Source organism: Peromyscus maniculatus, chromosome X (genome assembly GCF_049852395.1).
Source record: "Peromyscus maniculatus bairdii isolate BWxNUB_F1_BW_parent chromosome X, HU_Pman_BW_mat_3.1, whole genome shotgun sequence".
Lineage (NCBI taxonomy): Eukaryota > Metazoa > Chordata > Mammalia > Rodentia > Cricetidae > Peromyscus > Peromyscus maniculatus.
In genome coordinates this window covers 140053744-140077108 of record NC_134875.1, presented here as the reverse complement: position 1 = coordinate 140077108, position 23365 = coordinate 140053744, and the positions used below count along the sequence as shown (strand labels likewise).

The 23365-nt window shown below is 44.1% G+C and overlaps 1 protein-coding gene across 1 annotated transcript in view; it reads left to right on the top strand.

Annotated features, from left to right (window-relative positions):
• LOC143266776 (protein VCF1-like) overlaps positions 1 to 23365 on the top strand; it is a 463727-nt gene that overhangs the window by 1696 nt on the left and 438666 nt on the right. Inside the window, exon 2 of the mRNA XM_076562435.1 lies at positions 4241 to 4352. Within this exon, the coding sequence (XP_076418550.1) occupies positions 4241 to 4352 (112 nt within the window). The remainder of the gene's footprint in view (positions 1 to 4240; positions 4353 to 23365) is intronic.

Below are 23365 nucleotides of genomic sequence, written 5' to 3'. Positions count from 1 at the left end.
CTCTAAGATGTGAGCCTGCTCATAGTTTCCCCCACCTTTCGTGCTTGAAAAAAAATGGATTTGGAATTTTTGTCTGCTGGGATTATGGGATTGATTTGCTGAGTTCTGGAGGTTCCCTCCCAACAGTTCAGGGTCTGTGAATTTGGAATGCTTTGGTTTTTAAGTTGCAATTTCTCCTGTGGTGGCATTCTAGGCACCCAGGCAGGCTTCTTAGTGTTTCTTCTCCTCTGAAAGGTCTGGTCAGTTTCTCTTACTGACCCTGGGGCTTATGGACTTTTTTGGGTACGTTTTTGCAATAAAGACTAAATTCAATTTTTGGTCTAAAAATTTCTGTAAAGTGTAATGAAAACAGTTCTTACCACAATCTTATCACCCTGTGGTCATCATTACTTATATTTTATGATAATTACCTTGTGGGTTTTATCTTCCATAAAGGTACATTTTAAACATACTGTGATCCATATCTGCCTTGGTGTGTTTAACATCTTTTTACATACATCTATGTCAACTCAAAAAAACCACAGCTTTCCATCTTAAAGGAAATAAGAGATAGTTTATTTTGGAGCCATTTGAATGACAATGGCCCAGGAACGAACCCAGATTTAGGTTACTCCAAATTCCATGTTCCCACCTGGAAGCAGTTTCATGGAGTTTTATAGTTTTAGAGAATTAAGAAAGTCGTGAATCAAGGCAAGTTTAAAATACATTGGAGGATACATCAAAGAGACAGGTACGCTGAGATGAGGGAAGTTTTCCTATAGGCCCAAGATGCTAGCTGACAGGCTTTTGGGTAGCTGGAAGCTAGTGCTCTGCTAAGTTGATAGATTCCAAAGGCTTCTATGAGTCACAAGGTATTCTAACATAGAGGTGGGCAAGGAATGGCTATTTTTCCTTAGGGCTAGAACTAGCCAAAGATAAGGTAAGTAGCCTCTGTACCTGCACCATCCCAACCTCTCCACAGTTCTCTAGCAATGAGTCTCTGCAGACACAGCTTCTTTGCAGTTTTCTTTCATACACACACATGCAGGGTCATCACAATAAACTTCATATACTTGTTTTAAGCTAGGGGCTCAGTAAAGAAACCACCACGTTGGCTGCTCCATGGTTAGTGGGGAAGGTTTGGTTATAGGGAAGAGTGACTAGCCAAAGGCATCTGGGGGAAATGTGCCATGGCTACCTCCCCTGGACAGAGATGAGCAGACTGGCAATTGCCAGGGCTGTGAGAGCAGAGGAGATAGCAAACTGGTGGGAGAGGCCTGCCAGTTCTAAGGGGTTATGTTGTTTGGGAGAACGGCAGGTTAGCTGAGACAGCCCGCGAACCAGCTTGTGGCTCTGGTCTGTTGGAGGCTTGTTTGACTTCATGGAGAACTAGATGTCCTTTTCAGAGGTTGGGGAGCTGTAGGAACAGATAAGAAAGCAGTGGTTTTTCCTGGCAAGCAGAAACTCACTTTACAAGGTTTCTGAAGATGCTGAGCCCAGACTGCCATTATTGGGGGTTGGGACCTGACACATGTATTACCCAATCTCATATTTAATATAAATCACCTTAACCAAATAATTGTTTGAAAAGGTATGAACATTTTTCTACATGAAACATTGCTCCTGCTGGGCGTGGTGGCGCATGCCTTTAATCCCAGCACTCAGGAGGCAGAGGCAGGGGATCTCTGAGTTTGAGGCCAGCCTGGTTTACAGAGTGAGTTCCAGGACAACCAAGGCTGTTGTTACACAGAGAAACCCTTTCTCAGAAAACCAAAAGAAAAGACAACCCCAAAACAAAACATGATTCCTATTCTATTTGCTTTCTTTTTGCTCACCATTGTTTTCCCAGCACACCAAAAAAAGTGCCCAGAACTGTGCCCTCACAAAATAGGTATATTTTGTTCAATGTGTATAGAGTGACGATTTCTTCAGAGTAACTTTTAGAAGACTACATTGTAAAGATTGATTTTTAATTGTATGTGTGCATGTATGTGTGAGTGCATGTGTATGTGCACATGAGTGCAAGTGTCCACAGAGCTAAGAGGCATTTGATCCCCTGGGGCTAGAGTAACAGGCTGTTGTGTGCCACCAAACATAGGTGCTAGGAACTGAACTCAGGTCCTCTGAAAGAACATTACTTGCTCTTAACTGCTAAGTCATCATGCCAACTTTTTTTTTTTTGGTAATTTTGTTTATAAATATAAAATATTTCATAGTACTCTAGTATTTGAACACTTACCTAATGTGACTTTTCTTTCTACTTAACACCTTATTCTAATCTTTTGTGGCTAGAGAGATGACTCGGTGTTTAATAGCACTTGTTGCTTGCTTTTGAAGAGTATCCAGGTTCAAGTTCTAGTACCTGCATGGTGGCTCACAACCATCTATAACTCTAATCTCAGGGGATTCTCCCTTGCCTTCTTCTGACCTCCATGGGCACCAGACACACACATGGTACATAGAAATAGATTCAGGCAAAATGTTCACATACAAATACACCTTTAAAAATGTAAAAGTACAATTCTTCACCTGTGTATTTAGCCACAGGAAAGCATTTTGCAAAGCCATAGACAGTGTCGAGTGGAAGAGATCAGGGGCATTGATGAACATGCCTCTTTTCCTTGCTGTGTCCTGAGACTCTTGATGCTTGGCTCCATATCTGTATGGCATCTTTCCCACAAAGAGAATTCATCAGTAGATGGCAGAAGGACCTGCTTCAGGAAGTGATGGCCTACATAGTAGCCTAATGGGCTCTTAGTGTATGTCTTGCTAATGTTACATGGCATGCTATTGTTATTTCTCATATTTGTTAAAATGTGGAATAGACACTTCTTAGAAAATTGAAACTGTGATAAAATTACCTTAATAAAAAAGATAGCCAGGCAGTGGTGGCACACACCTTTAATCCCAGCACTCAGGGGGCAAAGGCAGGTAGATCTCTATGGGTTCAAGGCCAGCCTGGTCTACAGGGCTGTTACACAGAGAAACTCTGTCTCAAAAAAAAAAAACCAGAGAGAGAGAGAGACTCAGAGACTCAGAGAGAGAGAGAGAGACTCAGACTCTTATGCAGCTCAAGCTAGCTGTAGCTGAGAATGATCTGATCTTCCTGTCTCCACTTCTTAAGTGCTGGGATAACAGCTCTGAACCTCCATACTCAGTTCATATGTGGTTTGGAATCAAGCCTAGAGCTTTGTGTATGCCAGGTAAGCATCCTACCAACTGTGCTTGATGATCCTCAGCCCCAAATACACTCTTTAAATGTCACAGCTCATGTATGTTATATATATATATTGAGCTTTTTGCTTTCTAATACAAAAAGAAGTGTCATCTGTAGGGAAATCCATGAAAGAAATGTGAATCAGGAAAGCACATTTATACATTTCTTAAAGATGTCCTTTCTATAAAATGAATTTTTATGTATTGATTTTTACTATATTGAATTGTTTGTAATATATTTCTTGAAGTAGACTTATTGTATTAAAAACCTAGACTCTTTATACTTTGGGTGTATACTGAAGGAAAGGTAATACCCAGTATATACCCTCACTATCATTTATGAATTTTAAAGTATCACGGTATTACATAATTAATAGCTGCAAGTATAGAAATGAATCCCAGATGTCACAAATGTTGTGACTACTTTCCTTGAGATTTGCTCTTTAATTGTGCTTCTGGTTTGAGGATGAATATAAAATTTCATTTTCCTGTAGCTAAGTCCATGACAGTTTCTGTTGACCATGAAACCCAGTCCATGGAGAATGTTAAGTGAGCATTCTATCATTGAGACATACCCACAACACTGTCCCTTTTTTGCAAGGCTTCATACTGAAAATGTCATCCTGATCTGACCTTTTCTGTCACTTTCCCCCTATTTTTCCTTTCTGTTTCCCACTGTAGTGATAAAGTCTCCCTGAACTACCGAGAAAGACTCCAAACAAAATTCACACTTGTGATTTCTCTAACTCCTAGCTGTTAGCATTCAGGCATCTGTGCTGGCCTGCCCTCAGGGTCCTGACAGGATAGACCTCAGCTGCAGCCACGACAACTGCATTCGCTACATTTCCTTACAAAAGGCGGGCCTTGCCCACCTCCAGTCCTTTTTTCTTTCCCTTCCTTGTCCCCAGGGACCGAACCCTGCCCACTTCTCTCCCCCTTCTCTCTCCCCTCCATTCAGTAAATCTCCTCTGTGGGCCCTGGTGTATGGTGTGACTCCTTCCTGTGCCGTTTTTTAAAATACAACGTTGGTTCCCTGACCAGGAAGGCTCTCCCAGCAGTCTGAAACATGCTGGGACCCTGGAACCTGGTCTGCCTGCAACAGCCCTACTTCCCCACCTAACGGATTGCTGGGACTCTCCATCTAACACCGACGATTGGTAAGCCACCCCTTCTCCACCTCTGGCCATTTCCCACGAATGAGGCGTCATTTCTCTAGCACAGTCCTCACCTTCTGGCTTTTCTTGAAGTCCTGGTACCAGGCAACTGTATCTCACTCGGGCTCCTAGTCCATCGGCCCCTGCTTTTTTGAATGAGGGTCCCCTGAGCAGCTTGTGCCTTCTTGTGGGTCCTCGATGAATCTCATAGAGATTCCAGCCCTTGGACCTTTTCTACCTCACTCATGGAAAATGTGCCTACCACCATAAGGGCTTAACTTATCCGCCTTTGTAGTCGGACTGGGTAAATGACCGCTTACCAGTACTCCATATCCTGCCTGGTATTTTACAGGGCCTTTGCAACTTCTGCCAGCGACCCGATAGATGGAGGGGGTACCCTGCTTTCAAGCTTTCTCTTATTAAGTCCCTACTCCAATGCAGCTTTTCACTCTTTCACTCTTTTGCGCTCCCCCTCCCTTACACCTGCAACACATCTGCTTTCTGATCCATCCTCTTCCACCTGCAACACATCTGCTTTCTGATCCATTCTCTTCCACCTGCAACACATCTGCTTTCTGATTTGTCCTCTTCCACCTGCAACAAATCTGCTTTCTCATTCACCAACAGCTTTGCCTCCCATTCAGTACCACCAGTTGGGTCTCTGGTGGGGCCACCCGCCTCTGACCGGAATATTCCCCTAGATGTGTGGCTTCATTTCCTGAGCACAGTCCTCCCCTCGCCTTCTGGCTTTTCTCGAAGTCCTGGCACCAGGCGACTGTGTGTCTCTTGGGCTCTTAGCCCTCGGCTCCTGTTCTTGCGTGACAGCATACTGAACAGCTTGTGCCCACTTAATCTGACCCTCCCAGGATCCCTGCAACGCCAGAACATTCAGGCTTTTGGACTTTCTTTCTGCCTCATCCTTGGGAACTGTCATACACCTCCTCCCTCCATTGGGATGTCTTTTGGAGACCCACTGACCATTCTTTGGACCAGGCAGTTGGGGAACTGAGAAAGAATTCTCCACTTTCTTCCCCCCCCTTTTTTTTTTGCTCCAAGACCTGCTAGTGTCTGTCTGCTCTCCCGCCCTAAATGTTCTGTTTGCTGCAACATGTGAATCAGATGGAGAAACCAGCTTCGTCTTGCTCAGCACACACTGGTTCTCCCTTTCTATTTACTCAACTCCTGTTTAATTCTGTGTGGATGTGCATGTAACTATTAACAGCAACCACGTGGCTCTCCTCCATCTTGGCTGTGACCTCATCATGATTTCTTGTGAGCTCCAGGGAGTTGACTTGGATCCATCTGAACAGCATCTTTCCAGGTCCAAGTGGTGCTGGACGGTTCCACAGAGCCTGGACAGTAAAGTGAAACAGCCAGCTTCCCCAGGACATGGTCAGCATCCCAGCTCTCTCAGGTCCCCCAGAGATGATCGACGTCCCCCAGGCCAGCAGGAAGCAGTCTTGAGCATATGGTGACCTCATCCCCACCGCACCTGCTACCCCTTTCTAACTCCTCCCCTTTTTATAATAAACAAAAGGAGGAATGTTAGCATTTAGGCATCTGTGCTGGCCTGCCCTTAGGGTCCTGACAGGATAGACCTCAGCGGCAGCCACTAAGAACACCCCTGTGCGCATTCGCTACATTTCCTTACAAAAGGCAGGCCTTGCCCACCTCTTGTCTTTTTTCTCTTTCTTTTCCTTGTCTCCAAGGATCAGTCCTTGCCCCCTTTTCTGCCCCTTCTCTCCCCGCTTCCCCTCAATAAACCTCCCACGTGGGCCCTGTTGTATGGTGTGACTCCTTCCAGCTGTTTTTAGAATATAACATTGGTGTGAACAGCAGTTGAACATGGGTCAGTTGATCCTGAGAGATGGGGGCTCCAGTCTCTTGTAACTGCTTCCAGCTGACTTGGTGGGTGTTGGTTAATTTCTTGGGGGGTGGGAGAGGGGCTTTTCTTGAGGTAGTCGGACATTCTGAGGTAGCTGATGGTCTTCCTGCTGTTTTGAGCCCTGTGGAATCATCTAGTGCTGCTTGGATCTGACAGCTTGGACCCCACAAGCTGAAGTGGATCTGACCTTTCTGGGTGGGTTCAAGCCAACTCCCTGGAGCTCAGAAGAATTTTTAAGTTCGTGAAGGAGACAGATTTTAGACATAAGAAGCAACTGAAGAGAATTTCAAATCCTGAGCTGGTAGCTATGATACTATGGTGTTTAGTACTCTGCTATCAGAATTTTATTGGTTAGTGCTAAAGTTATGGAGTCATATAGTGAAAGAAGGAGAGGGAGAGGTACATGCTACCTCTGGTGAGAGAGAGAGGGAGAGGGAGGGGGGAAAGGGAGTGGGTAGAGCCTGCTTTTTTATAGGTCACTGTGCACATGTATATGTGGGCTCACGTAGCTACTTATGCATGTGCATAGATCATGTGATTACGCTCCTGATAACTTTTAAGCCTCCTGAAGGCCTCTCCACCTTGCAACAAACCGAATCAGACCAAATTGGAAAGCCCAGGTTTAATGGGTGAAGTGTTCCCAGGTGATTCCCCAGCCCCACAGAGAGAAGAAGGGGACGAGACTGGAAGAACCTCAGTATGTTTTTTGGGATGCCACTTATGTATCCCCTGTGGGAGCTCCTGAGCCTCTCTGGGGGAGGAGCTGTGTTTGGTGGGCTTTGAAAGGGTGGGATTGGGGAGGATCTGTGTTTGGTGGGCTCTGAAGGGGTGGGTTTGGGGAGGATCTGTGTTTGGTGGGCTCTGAAGGGGTGGGTTTGGGGAGGATCTGTGTTTGGTGGGCTCTGAAGGGGTGGGTTTGGGGAGGATCTGTGTTTGGTGGGCTCTGAAGGGGTGGGTTTGGGGAGGATCTGTGTTTGGTGGGCTCTGAAGGGGTGGGTTTGGGGAGGATCTGTGTTTGGTGGGCTCTGAAGGGGTGGGTTTGGGGAGGATCTGTGTTTGGTGGGCTCTGAAGGGGTGGGTTTGGGGAGGATCTGTGTTTGGTGGGCTCTGAAGGGGTGGGTTTGGGGAGGATCTGTGTTTGGTGGGCTCTGAAGGGGTGGGTTTGGGGAGGATCTGTGTTTGGTGGGCTCTGAAGGGGTGGGTTTGGGGAGGAGCTGTGTTTGGTGGGCTCTGAAGGGGTGGGTTTGGGGAGGATCTGTGTTTGGTGGGCTCTGAAGGGGTGGGTTTGGGGAGGATCTGTGTTTGGTGGGCTCTGAAGGGGTGGGTTTGGGGAGGATCTGTGTTTGGTGGGCTCTGAAGGGGTGGGTTTGGGGAGGATCTGTGTTTGGTGGGCTCTGAAGGGGTGGGTTTGGGGAGGATCTGTGTTTGGTGGGCTCTGAAGGGGTGGGTTTGGGGAGGATCTGTGTTTGGTGGGCTCTGAAGGGGTGGGTTTGGGGAGGAGCTGTGTTTGGTGGGCTCTGAAGGGGTGGGTTTGAGGAGGATCTGTGTGAGGTGGAGCTCCCACCCAAACATTCCAGACACTTTGGGTATAGGGACACCGGTTCAAGTGTGACTACTTCCTGCAGGCATGGGGCAACGTGGGGAAGAGGAGTCGGGAATTGGTGAGCTCACATTCAGCAGGAGGTGTGAGTGGAGGAGCATCTGGTTAATTGTCATCCTGGGGACCTCAGGCATCTGCTTCTGAGTTCAATGAAGAGTTTGATGAGTCCATTGGCCTCAACCTCCTGGCTGGTGTCCTCGAAGCTGGTGCAGAGGCTGACATATCTGGAGGGCCTCCTGTGAATGGACCTGTGAAATACTCAGGAGAGTGTGGGGGCCAAGGTGAGTATGGCCCCCAAAAGGCTGAGAACATTGCAACCAAGCAGAGGTGCAGGGCAAGCAGGTATGACCGACTAAAAAAAAGAGTGTGAGAAGAATCGCCCTGCAAGAATGCAGGGAAGTGTCAGGGTCTTAAGTGGGAAGGAAGGGGTCCCGTCCACCCCCATGACAGAAATTGGTGAGGGAACTGTAGGACCTAAGTGAGATGTCAAAACAGAATAGGTAGCTCCCATGTCCAAAAGAAAGTCAATGGACTTACCCGTTACCTGCAGCGTCGCCCTAGACTAAGAGAGGGCAATGGGAGTCAGCAGGTCTAGGCTGTGTCAGTTCTCCACCAGGCTTAGGAGTTCCCAGTTGCCAGAGTTGGTGAGACCTCCATGGCATGGCATAGAGGATGAGCCTGCACAGGGGCATTCTGATTTCCAGTGCCCAGCCTGTTGGCAGACAGGGCATGACCTTCTGGGTGGCTGGGGGTCAGGGTAATACCATGACCAGTGGCCCTGCTTTCCACATTTGAAGCAAGGTTTTGGAGGAGTTGACTTGGGCTGAGCTCTGGTGGGATGGAGCCTTGTGGCCAACTTCCCTTGGACCCCTTGTTGGGGCCCCTGGCGGCCTCTGAGCAGCTGCTAAGGCTTGGCCTTGGAGTGTATTCTGTTGCAGCCTTGTCTGTTGGGTTGACTTGGCTGTCGTTCTCGAGCATTAAAAACTTTAGGAGCCATTTTCACCAATTCCTATAGGGGAGTTTGGGGATCCTCCTCAGCCTTTACATTTTTTTTTTCTTTTTTCTCTTTTTGTAATTTCTGGTGCTGACTGAGAAATGAAATGGGTGGGAAGGTAGGAGTCCGTGAGACCAAGTATGAGAAGAAACTGGGGAAGATTTGGGGGTGTTAGGCCAGTGTGTAGGTTGAGGCATTGGGAGACAGGGGGAAGTAGTGGGAGGGGTGGGGAGGACAGGAAGGAGGATGAGGGAGGAATTTGGTCTTAGATTCTTGGCCCCAGAGGAGGGGGTTGGGTAGGTAGAGTTTGGGGGAAGTGGAGGAGGGGTCAGTGTCTCCAGCAGTGAATAGGTCAGTGCTGTAAGACACTGTAGGGAGGGCGGGAACACAGAACCCAAAAACCATGGACATAGGGCAGTTCTGTAGCCCCAATTTGAATAAATTTTGTAAGACCCAACAGGGTCTTTGGGGATCAGGCTTTGAATGGCAAGTGCCCTTTCTCAAGTCTATGCCTGGGACCTGAAGCCTAACACAATGCATCCACTGTGGTAAGTCTTGGGTCAAAAAAACTCGGGTGTGTGTGAAATTCCCTTCAACAGAACATCTTCTGGAGAAGGGGTCCCATGAAACAGAGGCAGCCCTTTGCTCTGGAACTGGTCGGGTGAGGTGAAGGCAGCCCTCCAAACTGGAACAGGTCGGGTGGAGTGGAGGCAGCCCTCCACAGCACCAGAACGGTCCGGGTAGAGCGGAGGCATCCATCTGTACCTGAAAGGGTCAGGTGGAGCCGAGGCAGCCCTCCGCACCGGAAAGGGTTGGGTGGAGTGGAGGCAGCCCTCTGCACTGGAAAGGGTTGGGGGCCTGGCGTGGCCACATCTCTGGCAAGACACCCCGAAAAAAAAAAAAAGAGGCCCTGAGCCTCCTAGACAAGGACTTGAAAGGGGCAACTTACCCAACCAAGAGCCAATCTAAGTCTGGCAGAAAGCAGATGTGGGGGAGAGGTCTGTTTTCCCACCAAGTGGCCCTGGGCCAATGGGGAAAAATCAACCTCCCCCTCCGTGGAACCTCCAAATGATAAGTTTTAGGCCTGTGGAAGGAAGGCCTCTCCACCTTTGCAAAAAACCAAATCAGACCGAGTTGGAAAGCCCAGGTTTAATGGGTGAAGCATTCCCTGGTGATTCACTGGCCCTGCAGAAAGGAGAAAGGGACAAGACTGGAAGAACCAGGAGTCCACTTATATATCCCCAGTGGGTGTCGTCCTTAGCCTCAATGGGGGAGGAGCTGTGTTTGGCAGGCTCTGAAGGGGTGGGGTTGGGGAGGAGCTGTGTGGTGGAGATCCCACCCAAACAGCTCTGTGCAGATTACATGATCACATTGTGCACAGATTATATGAGTGACTAAGCATTTTGTCTGACTGCTGACAGCGCATACGCAGACATGTGACTCCAGAAGTGCCTAGGAATAATACTAGCTATTTTTCTTTTCTTTCTTTTTCTTGTTTTTTTTTTTTTTTTTAAAACAGCTTTGCTCAGTTCTGGCTGTCAAGGAACTTGCTTTGTAGACCAGGCTGGCCTCGAATTCAGAGATCCACCTGCCAAAGCCTCCAAGAGCTGGGACTAAAGGTGTGTGCCACCATTGCCCGGCTCCCAGTTGTTTTTTCTTTCTTTCTTTTTTTTTTCAAGACAGGATTTCTCAGTGTAATAGCCCTGGCTGTCTTGGAACTCACTGTGTAGACCAGGCTGGCCTCGAACTCTCAGAGATCCTCCTGACTCTGCCTCCTGAGTGCTGGGATTACAGGTATGCCCCACTGTAGCTGGAGTTTTCCTGTGTCCACCTGGCTCCTGCAGCCACTCAGGCCCAAGTAAATACACAGAGACTTTATATTACTTATAAACTGTATGACTGTGGCAGGCTTCTTGTTATCTAGTTCTTATATCTTAAATTAACCCATTTCTACTATTCTATAAGTTACCACATGGCCCGTGGCTTACTGGTACTTTTACATCTTGCTTCCTCTGTGTCTGGCTGGTGACTCCTGACTCAGCCTTCTTGTTCTCAGATTTCTCTTCTCTCTTTGTGCTGCCTGTATTTCCTGCCTGGCTACTGGCCAATCAGTACTTTATTTATTAACCAATCAGAGCAACACATTCACAGCATACAAAGCAATATCCACAGCACTTCCCCTTCTCTCTTTTTTTTCAAAAAGGAGAGTTTTAACTTTAACATAGTAAAATTACATATAACAAAACAAGAATTATAACTACAATACCTAGTCTTTATAATATCTAGTCTATTTGTATTTGGCAAAATTAAAGAAGATATCCTTTTTATCCTATATTTGTGAGTCTAAAGTTTCATATCTAACTTATCTCTTATCATAACTAAGGTAATTATAACTATCTAGTCTTCAACTACATCAAAGACCTCAGAAGGATATAATATTACCTGAGAAGTGGGAGAAGGACACAAGCAACTTTCAGGAGTCTTGTGAGAGTAGACAGAGACAGCTGGCAGCCTGGACAGTTATCCAAAGTTCCTCTGTAAAGTTGGGGCATCTGTGTTCAGCCCACAGGCCTAGAGTCTCTCAGTCACTTCTTTCTGTGTCCTGTAGAATGTCTGGCAGTTTCCTCTGCAAAGCAGGAACCTGAAGGACCAGTTTGCAAAGCAAAGTTTAGTGGTCACCTTCCTATAGGTCCTGCATGTCCAGTTGATCAGGCAGTCCAGTCAAGGACAGTTTCTTTCCCAAATGAATATTTTTGCCAAGAAGAGGATAAACTCTATATAGAGTATCTTCAGTGCCCATCTTCCTTTTTGAAGTAAATTGGTGCTTCCAGGAGCAGACATGTCTCACTGTCCAGAAAGTCTAAATTTTTAAAACATTTTAAATGCCGTATTCTGTAGGTCTTTGAAGTATTTGAAGATTACCCACTTAATTGAATTATATCTATGTATACTTAGAAAAATTAACATGACTATAAGTTTGACTGCCATAGAAGACTAATTATTAATCTGTATTTTTTTTTTTTTTTTTTTGGTTTTTCGAGACAGGGTTTCTCTGTGTAGCTTTGCGCCTTTCCTGGGACTCACTTGGTAGCCCAGGCTGGCCTTGAACTCACAGAGATCCACCTGGCTCTGCCTCCCGAGTGCTGGGATTAAAGGCGTGCGCCACCACTGCCCGGCTAATCTGTATTTTTAATTATCCATACACTCTAAATGAGTTACACATAAACATAATACCTCCAATGAGAGTAGAAATATATATATATAGTATAACAAAATTAAGTTTATATTTGTATCAATAAACAAAAATCCATAGCAATGTAAAACATTTCTAAACAAGTTCTTTAAAAGTAGGCTCATTAATCTACCCTTTCATCCTATTATATCTATACTATCCCCTTTTCTTCTTTAGAAAGAGATTGTATTTATAATCAAACTGCTTTAAATAAAAATAGTGTTTTTTCTCGTCCCACACCAGAGGGCTCTTCTGATATGGGACAGGAGAATCTCTCAACCTTTTATTTTAGCAATATGCTTGGGTTTAGAGAAGGAGTGAGCCAATTCCATCTCCAAAGCCAGCTTGGTATATTTGGGAATTTGAGCATACCTTCTCATACTACTTCCTGCTGGATGAGGGTGCTGTATTCTTATGGGGACATAAAGAAAATTTTAGGATTATGGAGTAGTCCATGAGGCTGTATTGTCTGGGCCAGTTGCCTTTAAACCGTTCTGGATGTTGGATCATCTGTGCCATGGTGTCATCGGAGACCTTTCAGGGGGTCTTGGCTGGTCCAACCTGATGTATCTTAATCTTGAACAAATCCACAGCCTCTTGCTTTCTGTGGAAACAAAAGCAGAGCCTCCTTTCCAAAACAACGTATCCTTAGATCCACATTTTGAAGTCAAGGTACCTTTAAAATATACATATTGGTTTAACTGAACAGCCTTTACAATCAAATGTCTTTCTGCAGTTCAAAATGCCAAAGACAACACAATCCATATTCTCTGTGTGATATCCATCTTTATGTGGCTTATTTTTATATTACTTTTACTTTCTCTTTAAAGACTTTATTTTTTAAAACTTATCTATTTCTTTATATAACTGAATATATTACATTTTTTCTCTCTTCCAAGCCTACATACATAAAAACACATTGTAAATGGTTTAGAGGTTTATCCCATCTTAATCTGTCTTTTTTTTTAAAAGATTTATTTATTTATTATGTATACAGTATTCTGTCTGCACATATCCCTGCAGGCCAGAAGAGGGAGCTAGATCTCATTTCAGATGGTTGTGAGCCACCATGTGGGTGCTGGGAATTGAACTCAGGACCTTTGGAAGAACAGCCAGTGTTCTTAACCTCTGAGCCATCTCTCCAGCCCCTTAATCTGTCTTATTGTGATCTATTGCTTTAAACTGTAGCATTTTCTGCCCACCTCAGCTTCCCAACATGGCAGTGGTATGTTTACCACCAGCTCTGGGTCTGGGAGCCATGTGTACCATCAACTCTCAGAAACAGTGGGTCTATGCTTCTGTCAAAGCTGCATGTAGCTCAGAAACCTTTTTTTTTTTTTTTTTTGAGGGGGGAGGGGTCCTGTACTAGCAAAGGCTAAATCCACCAAGCAATGTAATGTGCAGTTTGCAGATGCCTCATTCCCACCATACTGCAGGTGAAGTGTGCACGCCAGGAACCTGCCATATAGTAGTTCAAGCATGCAGGCTGTGGCTAACCTGAGAGAGACAACTAGAAAGCCGTTTTTAGCTCTGTTTTAGAATCTTTTTCTTTTAGGCTTTCTCAGGTTTTAGGTGGAAACTCTTGCCCCATGTTCTGGCGCCATTTGTGGCTGGAGTTTTCCTGTGTCCACATGGCTCCTGCAGCCGCTCAGGCCCAAGTAAATACACAGACTTTATATTATTTATAAACTGTATGGCCGTGGCAGGCTTTTTGCTATCTAGTTCTTATATCTTAAATTAACCCAAATGTATAAGTTGCTACATGGCTTGTGGCTTACTGGTACTTTTACATCTTGCTTCCTCTGTGTCTGGCTGGTGACTCCTGACTCAGCCTTCTTATTCCCAGATTTCTCCTCTTTCTTTGTGCTACCTATATTTCCTGCCTGGCTACTGGCCAATCAGTACTTTATTTACCAATTAGAGCAACATATTCACAGCATACAAAGTAATATCCACAGCACCCCTCCACTGCACAGACCAACTGTTTTTCTAAACTCGCTACCTGTGAAGGTGAATACTTCTGGGACTCTTACAAAATGCGTATTATGCCGGGTGGCAGTAGCGCACGCCTTTAGTCCCAGCACTCCGGAGGCAGAGCCAGGCGGATCTCTGAATTCGATCCCAGCCTGGTCTACAATGTGAGATCCAGGACAGGCTCCAAAGCTACACAGAGAAACCCTGTCTCGAAAAAAAAAATGTATGTATGTATTATTTACGTGTGTATGTTTGTGCCTGAATGTATGTGTACTTGTGCATGCAGTTCCTCTAGGAGCTAGAAGAGGATATTGAATCTCCTAGAACTGCAATTATGAACAGTTGTAGGGCACTTGCTGTGGGTGTTAGGTACTGAAACTGGGTCCTCTGGAAGACTAGCAAGTGCTTTTAACCACTGAGCCATCTCTATCGCCTTGGGCCCTTAATATCTATTTTCCTTATAATCATTGAATTTGTGCTAATGAAGCCCAATTAGACCCTGTCCAATAATTTCAATAGAAATGTTGGACCCCACGTATTCTGATTTAGTAAGCTTCTTGAACATGTACATTGTTTTAAATTCCACCCAGAGGAAGGCAGAGTGACAGCTGTGGAAATTGGCCTCTTTATTGGAATATTGTTGCTGGGGGTGGGATGCTGAGAGCAAGGAGGAGATTCTGCTGCTGAGAGAGAGAGAGAGAGAGAGAGAGAGAGAGAGAGAGAGAGAGAGAGAGAGAGAGAGAGAGAGAGAGAGAGAGAGAGAGAGCTGACCTTTACTTTCAGGACAGACTCCTGTATTAATGTTCCTTCAAGGTGTTTTTTCATTTACTTTCTGCTAGAATTTTATGGTATAAGCTGAGCCTGCCCAGAGAAAAGCATTCCTGCTCATCACTTTAATCTCCTTAGACATGTGCTCTCTGACCTTAAGCTGAACATTCTTAGGAATGGGTCCACCCCTTATGAATATGTATAGATCCCTGAATAAAATGCCCATGCTTCTTTGTTCCAGGAGAGCTTTGCTTTGAAAATAGCCCTTGTGCTCTCCTTGCATGTTGCAGATAATAAGTCTTTCTTCACTCTTATGTTTTGGTTTTGCTTATTTTAGCCATTGTGAATCCTTTTGTATTCGTTAACAACGGGATCCTTGGCTTCACTCACCACAGTTGTCCTATCATTTCCACATTAAAGGGGTTATCGGTTTTGCAGAGAAGACCAGCATAAATTATACCTCTTTTATATGTCCACTGACATATCATGAAGAGGCCTAACTGCTCCTTTAAGTCTGTCCAGTGGGTTGTAGTTTACAAAGTCTGGTGAAGCCATGTACTCATACTCTCACACCATCATTAATCCCTTACTCTAAAATGGCATTTTATATTGTTTGGTATATTATTTTGAGAGGTCTGGCTATGCAGCCCAGTTGGCCTGGAAGTCTGATTATCCTGATAGTCTTTTTTGACCTATAATTTTGAGCTTGTGTCATCATGTCAGCCTAACAGTTAATTTCTATTGTAGTCATTTTGGAATACACAGACAAGATAGAAGGGAAAAAAATAACTGTGGCTCAGCTACTCACATACATCCCTTTTAACAGGTCCCCACTTCCAACACATTTTGTATGTCACATTTATTTTTCTGTATTTGAGATAATATATTGCCCCATGCTGAATTCTGAAGTTGTTTAGTTTATTATTAGACAATTAGTATATTTTGTTTAAACCCAGAATCTCAATAATTCAGCATAAGTATCTGCCATAAAATGCTTAAAATTTCCTCCATTTTCTCTGAAATAGAAAATATATGCTACTGATGCAGGAGAAATTTGAAGTAGTAAAATTGATACTATAAAGGATTTATTTTATTAATTAAACTTATTTATTTATTTTACATCTCAACCATAGTTTCTGTTTCCTCCTCTCCTCTTATTCCCTCCTACCACCTCCCCTCTGCTCCCTCCATCCACTCCTCCATTTCTTTTCAGGAAAGGGCGTGCCTTCCATGAATATCAACAAAGCATGCCATATCAAGTTGACATAAGACTAGACACCTCCTGTTGTATTAAGGCTGGGCAAGGTGACCCAGTATGAGGAATAGGTTCCCAAAAGCCAGAAAATGAGTCAGAGGGACAGCCCCTGCTCCCACTGTTTGGATTCCCACAAGTAGACCAAGCTAGACAACTGTCACATATATGTAGAAGGCCTACGTCAGTCCCATGCAGGCTCCCTGGTTGTTGGTTCAGACTCTCTGAGCTCCTATGAGCCCAGGTTAGATGATTCTGTGGGTTTTCTTGTGATGTCCTTGAGCCCTCTGGCTGGTACAGTTCTTCCACCCTCTCTTCAGCAGGATTCCCCAAGCTCAGCCTAATGTTTGACTGTAGCATGTAGTCTTATTAATAAACTCAGAGCCAATTATGGGGATGAAAGCTGAAAGATCAGAGAAGCAGAACAAGCCAGCCACAATCTCTACCTCGAGGAAATCCTCAGTCTCTAGACAGTGAGTTCCTGTTTCCTCATACTTTATATACCTTTTTATGCCCTGCCATCTTACTTCCTGGGGTTAAAGGCGTGTGTGCTATTACTGTCTGGCCTCTATGTCTAATCTAGTGGCTGGCTCTGTCCTCTGATCCCCAGATAAATTTTATTGGGGTGCACAATATATCATCACATTTCCCCCTTTTTCTCTAAAATAATAAAAGGTTATAACTATGTAAGAAAAACTATATACAATAAGTACAATAAGGATATGCAATATATATAGTCAAGAATTACATTAACAATGTCCAGTCCATTAACATTTAACAGATTCAGACAGAAAACTCCTTTATTTAGCCTATTTTGGTGATTCCAAAATTTTGCACCTAATACACTTTCTATCCTAACTTGTTTTGCCAACTGAAAACTATCTTTTGATGTCTTTCAAATTTATACACTTATGCACCTTAGTGAGTTTCTTTTCTGAATATGTTAACAAAGAAAACTATAACTATCTAATTTTCAACTCCCTCAGAACCTGAGAAGGGAATAATATTTACTGAATAAGCAGGAAGTGACTTCCAAAATGTGTGAGAAATGACAGAAACATCTGACTGCCTGGACAATCACCCAAGATTTCTCTACAACATTGGGACATCCATCTTCAGCCTACAGGCCTAGCATATCTGACAGACTCATCTGTGAAGCAGGATTTTTTAAAGGGTCTCCTTACCTTGTCTTGGCAAGGATCAGCATTCCTTTGTTTTGTGTCCTGCTTGTCCATTTTGGACAGCATACCGTCAGCAGTCGACATACATTTTCTTGCTCAGTGGCTAATTTGCAACAAAAAAAGTAAACTCATTAAGGAGTTTCTTCAATGCACAACATCTTCTCTGAAGTAGATTGGTGCTGCCAGCAGCAGACATGTCTCATAGTAATAAAAAATAGAATCTATTTTACTAAAACATCTTAAATGCCATATTCTATAGATCTCTGAAGTGTTTCAGGATGACCTGTCTATCTAAAATGTATTTCTGTTTAACCTTGAAAACATACCTAATATGACTACAAGTTTGATTGTAATGACTATTAACTTTCATTTCTTTATATCCCAATTAGTTGGTAATAATAACTTTTGCAGGGCAGTGGTGGCGCACGCCTTTAATCCCGGCACTTGGGAGGCAGAGGCAGGTGGATCTCTGTGAGTTCGAGGCCAGCCTGGGCTACCAAGTGAGTTCCAGGAAAAGGCGCAAAGCTACACAGAGAAACCCTGTCTTGAAAAACAAAAAAACAAACAAACAAAAAATAACTTTCAAGGACTAGCAATTTGCATTACATTGTTAAATGAACTGTATATGTACAATACCTTGAACAAGATCAGAAATATATGTACAGTATTTTCTAACAAAATCAATCTCAAATTTGTATCAATATACATAATTTGTATATAATATATAAAAATCTAGTCCAATGTAAAATATTTAAAACTAGTAGTTGCTTTTTAAAAGTTGATTCATTAATTTATCTTTTTATCTTATCATATCCATATTCTCTTTTTTCAGAGTAGATTCAATAATCTACCTTTTATCCATCATTTCTATACTTTTTTTTCAGAGTAGATTAAATAATCTACCTTTTATCTTATCATATATATCCTTTTTTTCTTTTCAGCATAGATTCAATAATCTATCCTTTATCCTGTCATTTCTATATCTTACATTTCTATATCATATCCCCCTTTCTTTTAGAGATTGACTATGACCAATAACAATTTATAACCAACAATCTAAACAAACACAAACATCAATAATCCTTTTTTTTGGGAATGTGGGCATAGTGGTCTAGGCTACTTCCTTCTGATTGGGGCACTGGCAAATGTAGTCGTCAGTTTTCTCAGGTCCTGCCCCGCCCCACGGTCCCTCAGCTACTTATATAAATAATCATTCAGCCCCATGTTGGGCACCAAATGTAACATGAATCTTATTAATAAAAAAAGTTCAGAGCCAAATATTGGGGTGAAAGCTGAAAGATCAGAGAAGCAGAATAAGCCAGCCACAAGCTCTTACCTCTAGGAAATCCTCAGTCTCAAGACAGTGAGTTCCTCTTTCCTCACACTTTATATACCTTTTTATGCCCTGCCATCTTACTTCCTGGGATTAAAGGTGTGTGTGCTTCCTAAGCAAAGGCATGAGATCTCAAGTGTTGGGATTAAAGGTGTGTGCCACCAAACCTGGCTCTGTTTCCAGTGTGCCCTTGAACTCACAGAGATCCAGATCTGTCTCCCGAGTGATAGGATTAAGGGTGTGTGCTATCGCTGTCTTGTCTTTATGTCTAATCTAGTGGCTGGCTCTGTCCTCTCATCACCAGATAAGTTTTATTGGGGTGCATAGTATATCACCACATTTGACTGTGGGTCTTCATCTGTTTCCATCAGTTGCTTGGTGAAGAGTATCTGATGACAACTGGGTTAGACACAAGTCTATGAGTTTTTTTTTTTTTTTTGCCAATTATGTTTGGTTTTATCATAGGTCTCTGGGCTATATGCTTCTGGGTCCTTGTGCTCGAAACAGTGTCAGAGGTTGGCTCCCCCTTGTGGCATGGTTCTCAGGCTGGACCACTCACTGTTTGGCCATTCCCACAATCTCTGTGTCTTCCTTACCTCAGTACATCCATGGGCAGGACAGACTGTAAGTTGAAGGTTTTGTGGCTGGGTGTTGGTGTCCCAATCCCTCCATTGGAAGTTTTGCATGGTCACAGGAGATGGCCAGTTCAGGCTATGTATCTGCTATTGCTAGGAGTCTTAGCTGTGGTCATCCTTGTAGGTCATCCTTGTAGATTCCTGGGAGTTTCCCTTGCACCAGGTTTCTATCTGACCGTGAAATGCACCTCTTTTCCAGTCATCTCTTTCAGTACTCTCCCCCTCCAACCCACCCAATCTGATTCCCTATGTTCCCACCCCAGTCTACCCAGGAGATCTCTTCTATTTTCCCTTCCCAGGGAGATACTAGAGTCACCCTTTGGGTCCTCCTTGTTACTTAGCCTCTCTGGGTCTGTGGATTGTAGCCTGGTTATCCTTTGCTTTAGAGCTAATATCCACTTATGTGTGAGTACATACCATGTTTGTATTTCTAGGTCTGGGTTACCTCACTCAGGATGATTTTTTTCTAGTTTTATTTGCCTGCAAATTTCATTATATTGTTTTTAATAGCTGAGTAGTACTCCATTGTGTAAATGTACCATGTTTTCTTTATCCATTCTTCAGTTGAAGGACATCTAGGTTGTTCCCAGGTTCTGGATATTATGAATAAAACTGCTGTGAACATAGTTGAGCAAGTGTCCTTGTGGTATGATTGAGCATTCCTTGGGTATATGTCCAAGATTGGTTGTAGCTAGAGTTTTCCTGCTTTGCCCACAGTCAGGACAAATCTTTGTCACCCGCCAGTCCCACAGCCGCTCAGACCCAACCAAGTAAACACAGAGACTTATATTGCTTACAAACTGTATGGCCGTGGCAGGCTTCTTGCTAACTGTTCTTTTATCTTAAATTAACCATTCCCATAAATCTATACCTTGCCACGTGGCTGGTGGCTTACCGGCGTCTTCACATGCTGCTGGTCATGGCGGCGGCTGCAGTGACTCTCCGCCTCAGCCTTCTGCTTCCCACAATTCTCCTCTCTCCTTGTCCCACCTACTTCCTGCCTGGCCACTGGCCAATCAGTGTTTTATTTATTGACCAATCAGAGCAATTTGACATACAGACTGTCCCACAGCACTTCCCCTTTCTTTTTTTTAAAAGGAAGGTTTTAACTTTTACACATCTCCAAAGTCAGCTTGGTATATTTGGGAATTTGGGCGTAGCTTCTCTTACTACTTCCTGCTGGAGGGGGGCGCTGTATCTTATGGGGACACAAAGAAAATTTTAGGATCATGGAGTAGTCCGTGAGACAGTATCGTCTGAGCCAGTTGCCTTGAAACGATTCTGGATGTTGGATCATCTGGGCCATGGTGTCATTGGAGACCTTTCAGGTGGTCTTGGCTGGTCAAACCTGATGTATCTTAATCTGGAACAAATCCATAGCCTCTGGCTTTCTGTGGAAACAAAAGCAGAGCCTCCTTTCCAAAGCAACATATCCTTACATCCAAATTTTGAAGTTAAGGTACCTTTAAAACACACATTTTGGCATAACTCAACAGCTTTTGCAATCATATGTTTCTCTTCAGTTACGAATATCAAAGAGAACATAATCCAGATTCTCTGTGTGGTAGCCATCTTTATGTGGCTTATGTTTTATATTACCTTGAGCCTATTACTTTAAACTGCAGCCTTCTAAGCCTGAAACGGCGCTGTGGCTGCTGGCTCCACCCACTTCAGCTTCCCAACATGGCGGTGGTACGTTTTCCGCCAGCTCTGGGAGCCATCGTGGGTCTGTGCTTTTATCCAAGCAGCGTGTAGCCCAGAAACCTCTTTTTGTTTTGTACTAGTAAAGGCTAAATCCACCACGCAGCTTAATGTGCCACTTGCAGAGGCCTCATTCCCGCCATACTGCAGACCGAGCTCACACGCTAGGAACCCGCCAGTAGCTCAAACTGGCAGGCTGCCGCTCATTTGAGAGAGACAATTAGGAAACTGTTTTTAGCTCCATTTTAGAATCTTTTCTCAGGTTTTAGGTGGAAACTCTTGCCAACACGTTGGGCGCCATTTGTAGCTAGAGTTTTCCTGCTTTGCCCACAGTCAGGACAAATCTTTGTCACCCGCCAGTCCCACAGCCGCTCAGACCCAACCAAGTAAACACAGAGACTTATATTGCTTACAAACTGTATGGCCGTGGCAGGCTTCTTGCTAACTGTTCTTTTATCTTAAATTAACCATTCCCATAAATCTATACCTTGCCACGTGGCTGGTGGCTTACCGGCGTCTTCACATGCTGCTGGTCATGGCGGCGGCTGCAGTGACTCTCCGCCTCAGCCTTCTGCTTCCCACAATTCTCCTCTCTCCTTGTCCCACCTACTTCCTGCCTGGCCACTGGCCAATCAGTGTTTTATTTATTGACCAATCAGAGCAATTTGACATACAGACTGTCCCACAGCAATTGGTATAGCTGTGTCTTGAGGTAGTTTTATTCCCAAATTTCTGAGAAACAGCCATACTGATTTACAAAGTTGATGTACAAGTTTGCACTCCCACCAACAATGGAGGAGTGTTCCCCTTGCTTTACATCCTCTCCAACATAAGCTGTCTTAAGTGTTTTTGATCATAGCCATTTTGACACGTGTAAGATGGTATCTCAGAGTTGTTTTGATTTGCATTTCCCTGATGGATAAAGGATGTTTAGCAATTCCTTAAATGTCTTTCAGTCATTTGAGATTCTTCTGTTGAGAATTTTCTGTTTAGATCTGTATTCCATTTTAATTGGATTATTTATTTATTTATTTATTGGTTTTGGAGACAGGGTCTGTAGCTAGAGTTTTCCGCCTTGCCCACAGTCAGGACAAATCTTTGTCACCCGCCAGTCCCACAGCCGCTCAGACCCAACCAAATAAACACAGACACTTATATTGCTTGCAAACTGCATGGCCGTGGCAGGCTTCCTGCTAACTGTCCTTATCTTGCTAACTGTGCTTTTATCTTAAATTGATCCATTTCCATACATCTATACCTTGCCATGTGGCTGGTGGCTTACTGGCGTCTTCACATGCTGCTAGTCATGGCGGCGGCTGCAGCCTCTCTGGTCATTGCGGCGGCTGCAGCGTCTCCTTCTGCCTTTCTGTCCTTTTATCCTGCCTAGCCACGGCCGATCAGGTTTTATTTATTAACCAATCAGAGCAACTTGACATACAGACCATCCCCCAGCACAGCCAAGTGCAGACCATCTCAAACACCTGCACTCAGGCCCATGGTCCTAATCATCCTCTATGCGGACCTGCTGGGTAACGCCACAAAGAACCTGAGAATGGGCTCCCACAGGACATACAGAACATCCCACAGCAAGGGTCTTTCTGTGTAGCTCTGGCTGTCCTGGAACTCACTCTGTAGACCAGGCTGGCCTCTAACTCAGAGATGTGCCTGCTTCTGCCTCCTGAGTGCTGGGATTAAAGGCATGCACCACCACCGCCTATTTGATTATTTGGTTTTTTGATGTCTAGTTTCTTGAGTCCTTTATATTTTTTGGAGATTAGCCCTCTGTCAGATGTGGGGTTGGTCAAGATCTTTTCCCATTCTGTAGGCTGCTGTTTTTCCTTTGCGTTAACAGAAACTTTTCAGTTTCATGAGGTCATATTTATTAATTGTTGATCTTACTTTCTGTGCTACTGGTGTTTTATTCGGGAAGTTTTCTCCTGTGCTGATGCAATCAAGGCTATTTCCCACTTTCTCTTCTATCAGGTTCAGTGTATCTGGTTTTATGTTGAGGTCTTTGATTGACTTGGACTTCAGTTTTGTGCATGGTAATAGATATGAATCTATTTGCATTCTTCTACATGACGACATTTTGCAAGCACCATTTGTTGATGATGCTTTATTTCCATTGTATAATTTTGGCTTCCTTGTCAAAAATATAAAGGATTTTTAAATAAGCTTGCTTAGAAACCATTCAACTATACAAAGTAGAATTTAGCTAAAGGATTGCTACTTCCAAGAAGGCTGGAAGATAAGACTGGATGGTGGTGGCACACGCCTTTAATCCCAGCCTTGGGTGGCAGAGGCAGATGAATCTCTGAGTTTGAGGGTAGCCTGGACTACATAGTGCATTTCAGGACAGCCAAAGCTTCACAGGGAAACCCCATCTCTACCCTCTCCCCTAAAAAAAGAAAGACAGGAAGAGAAGTAGTGCACTAACAAGACTTGTTAGAAACTGAGAAAG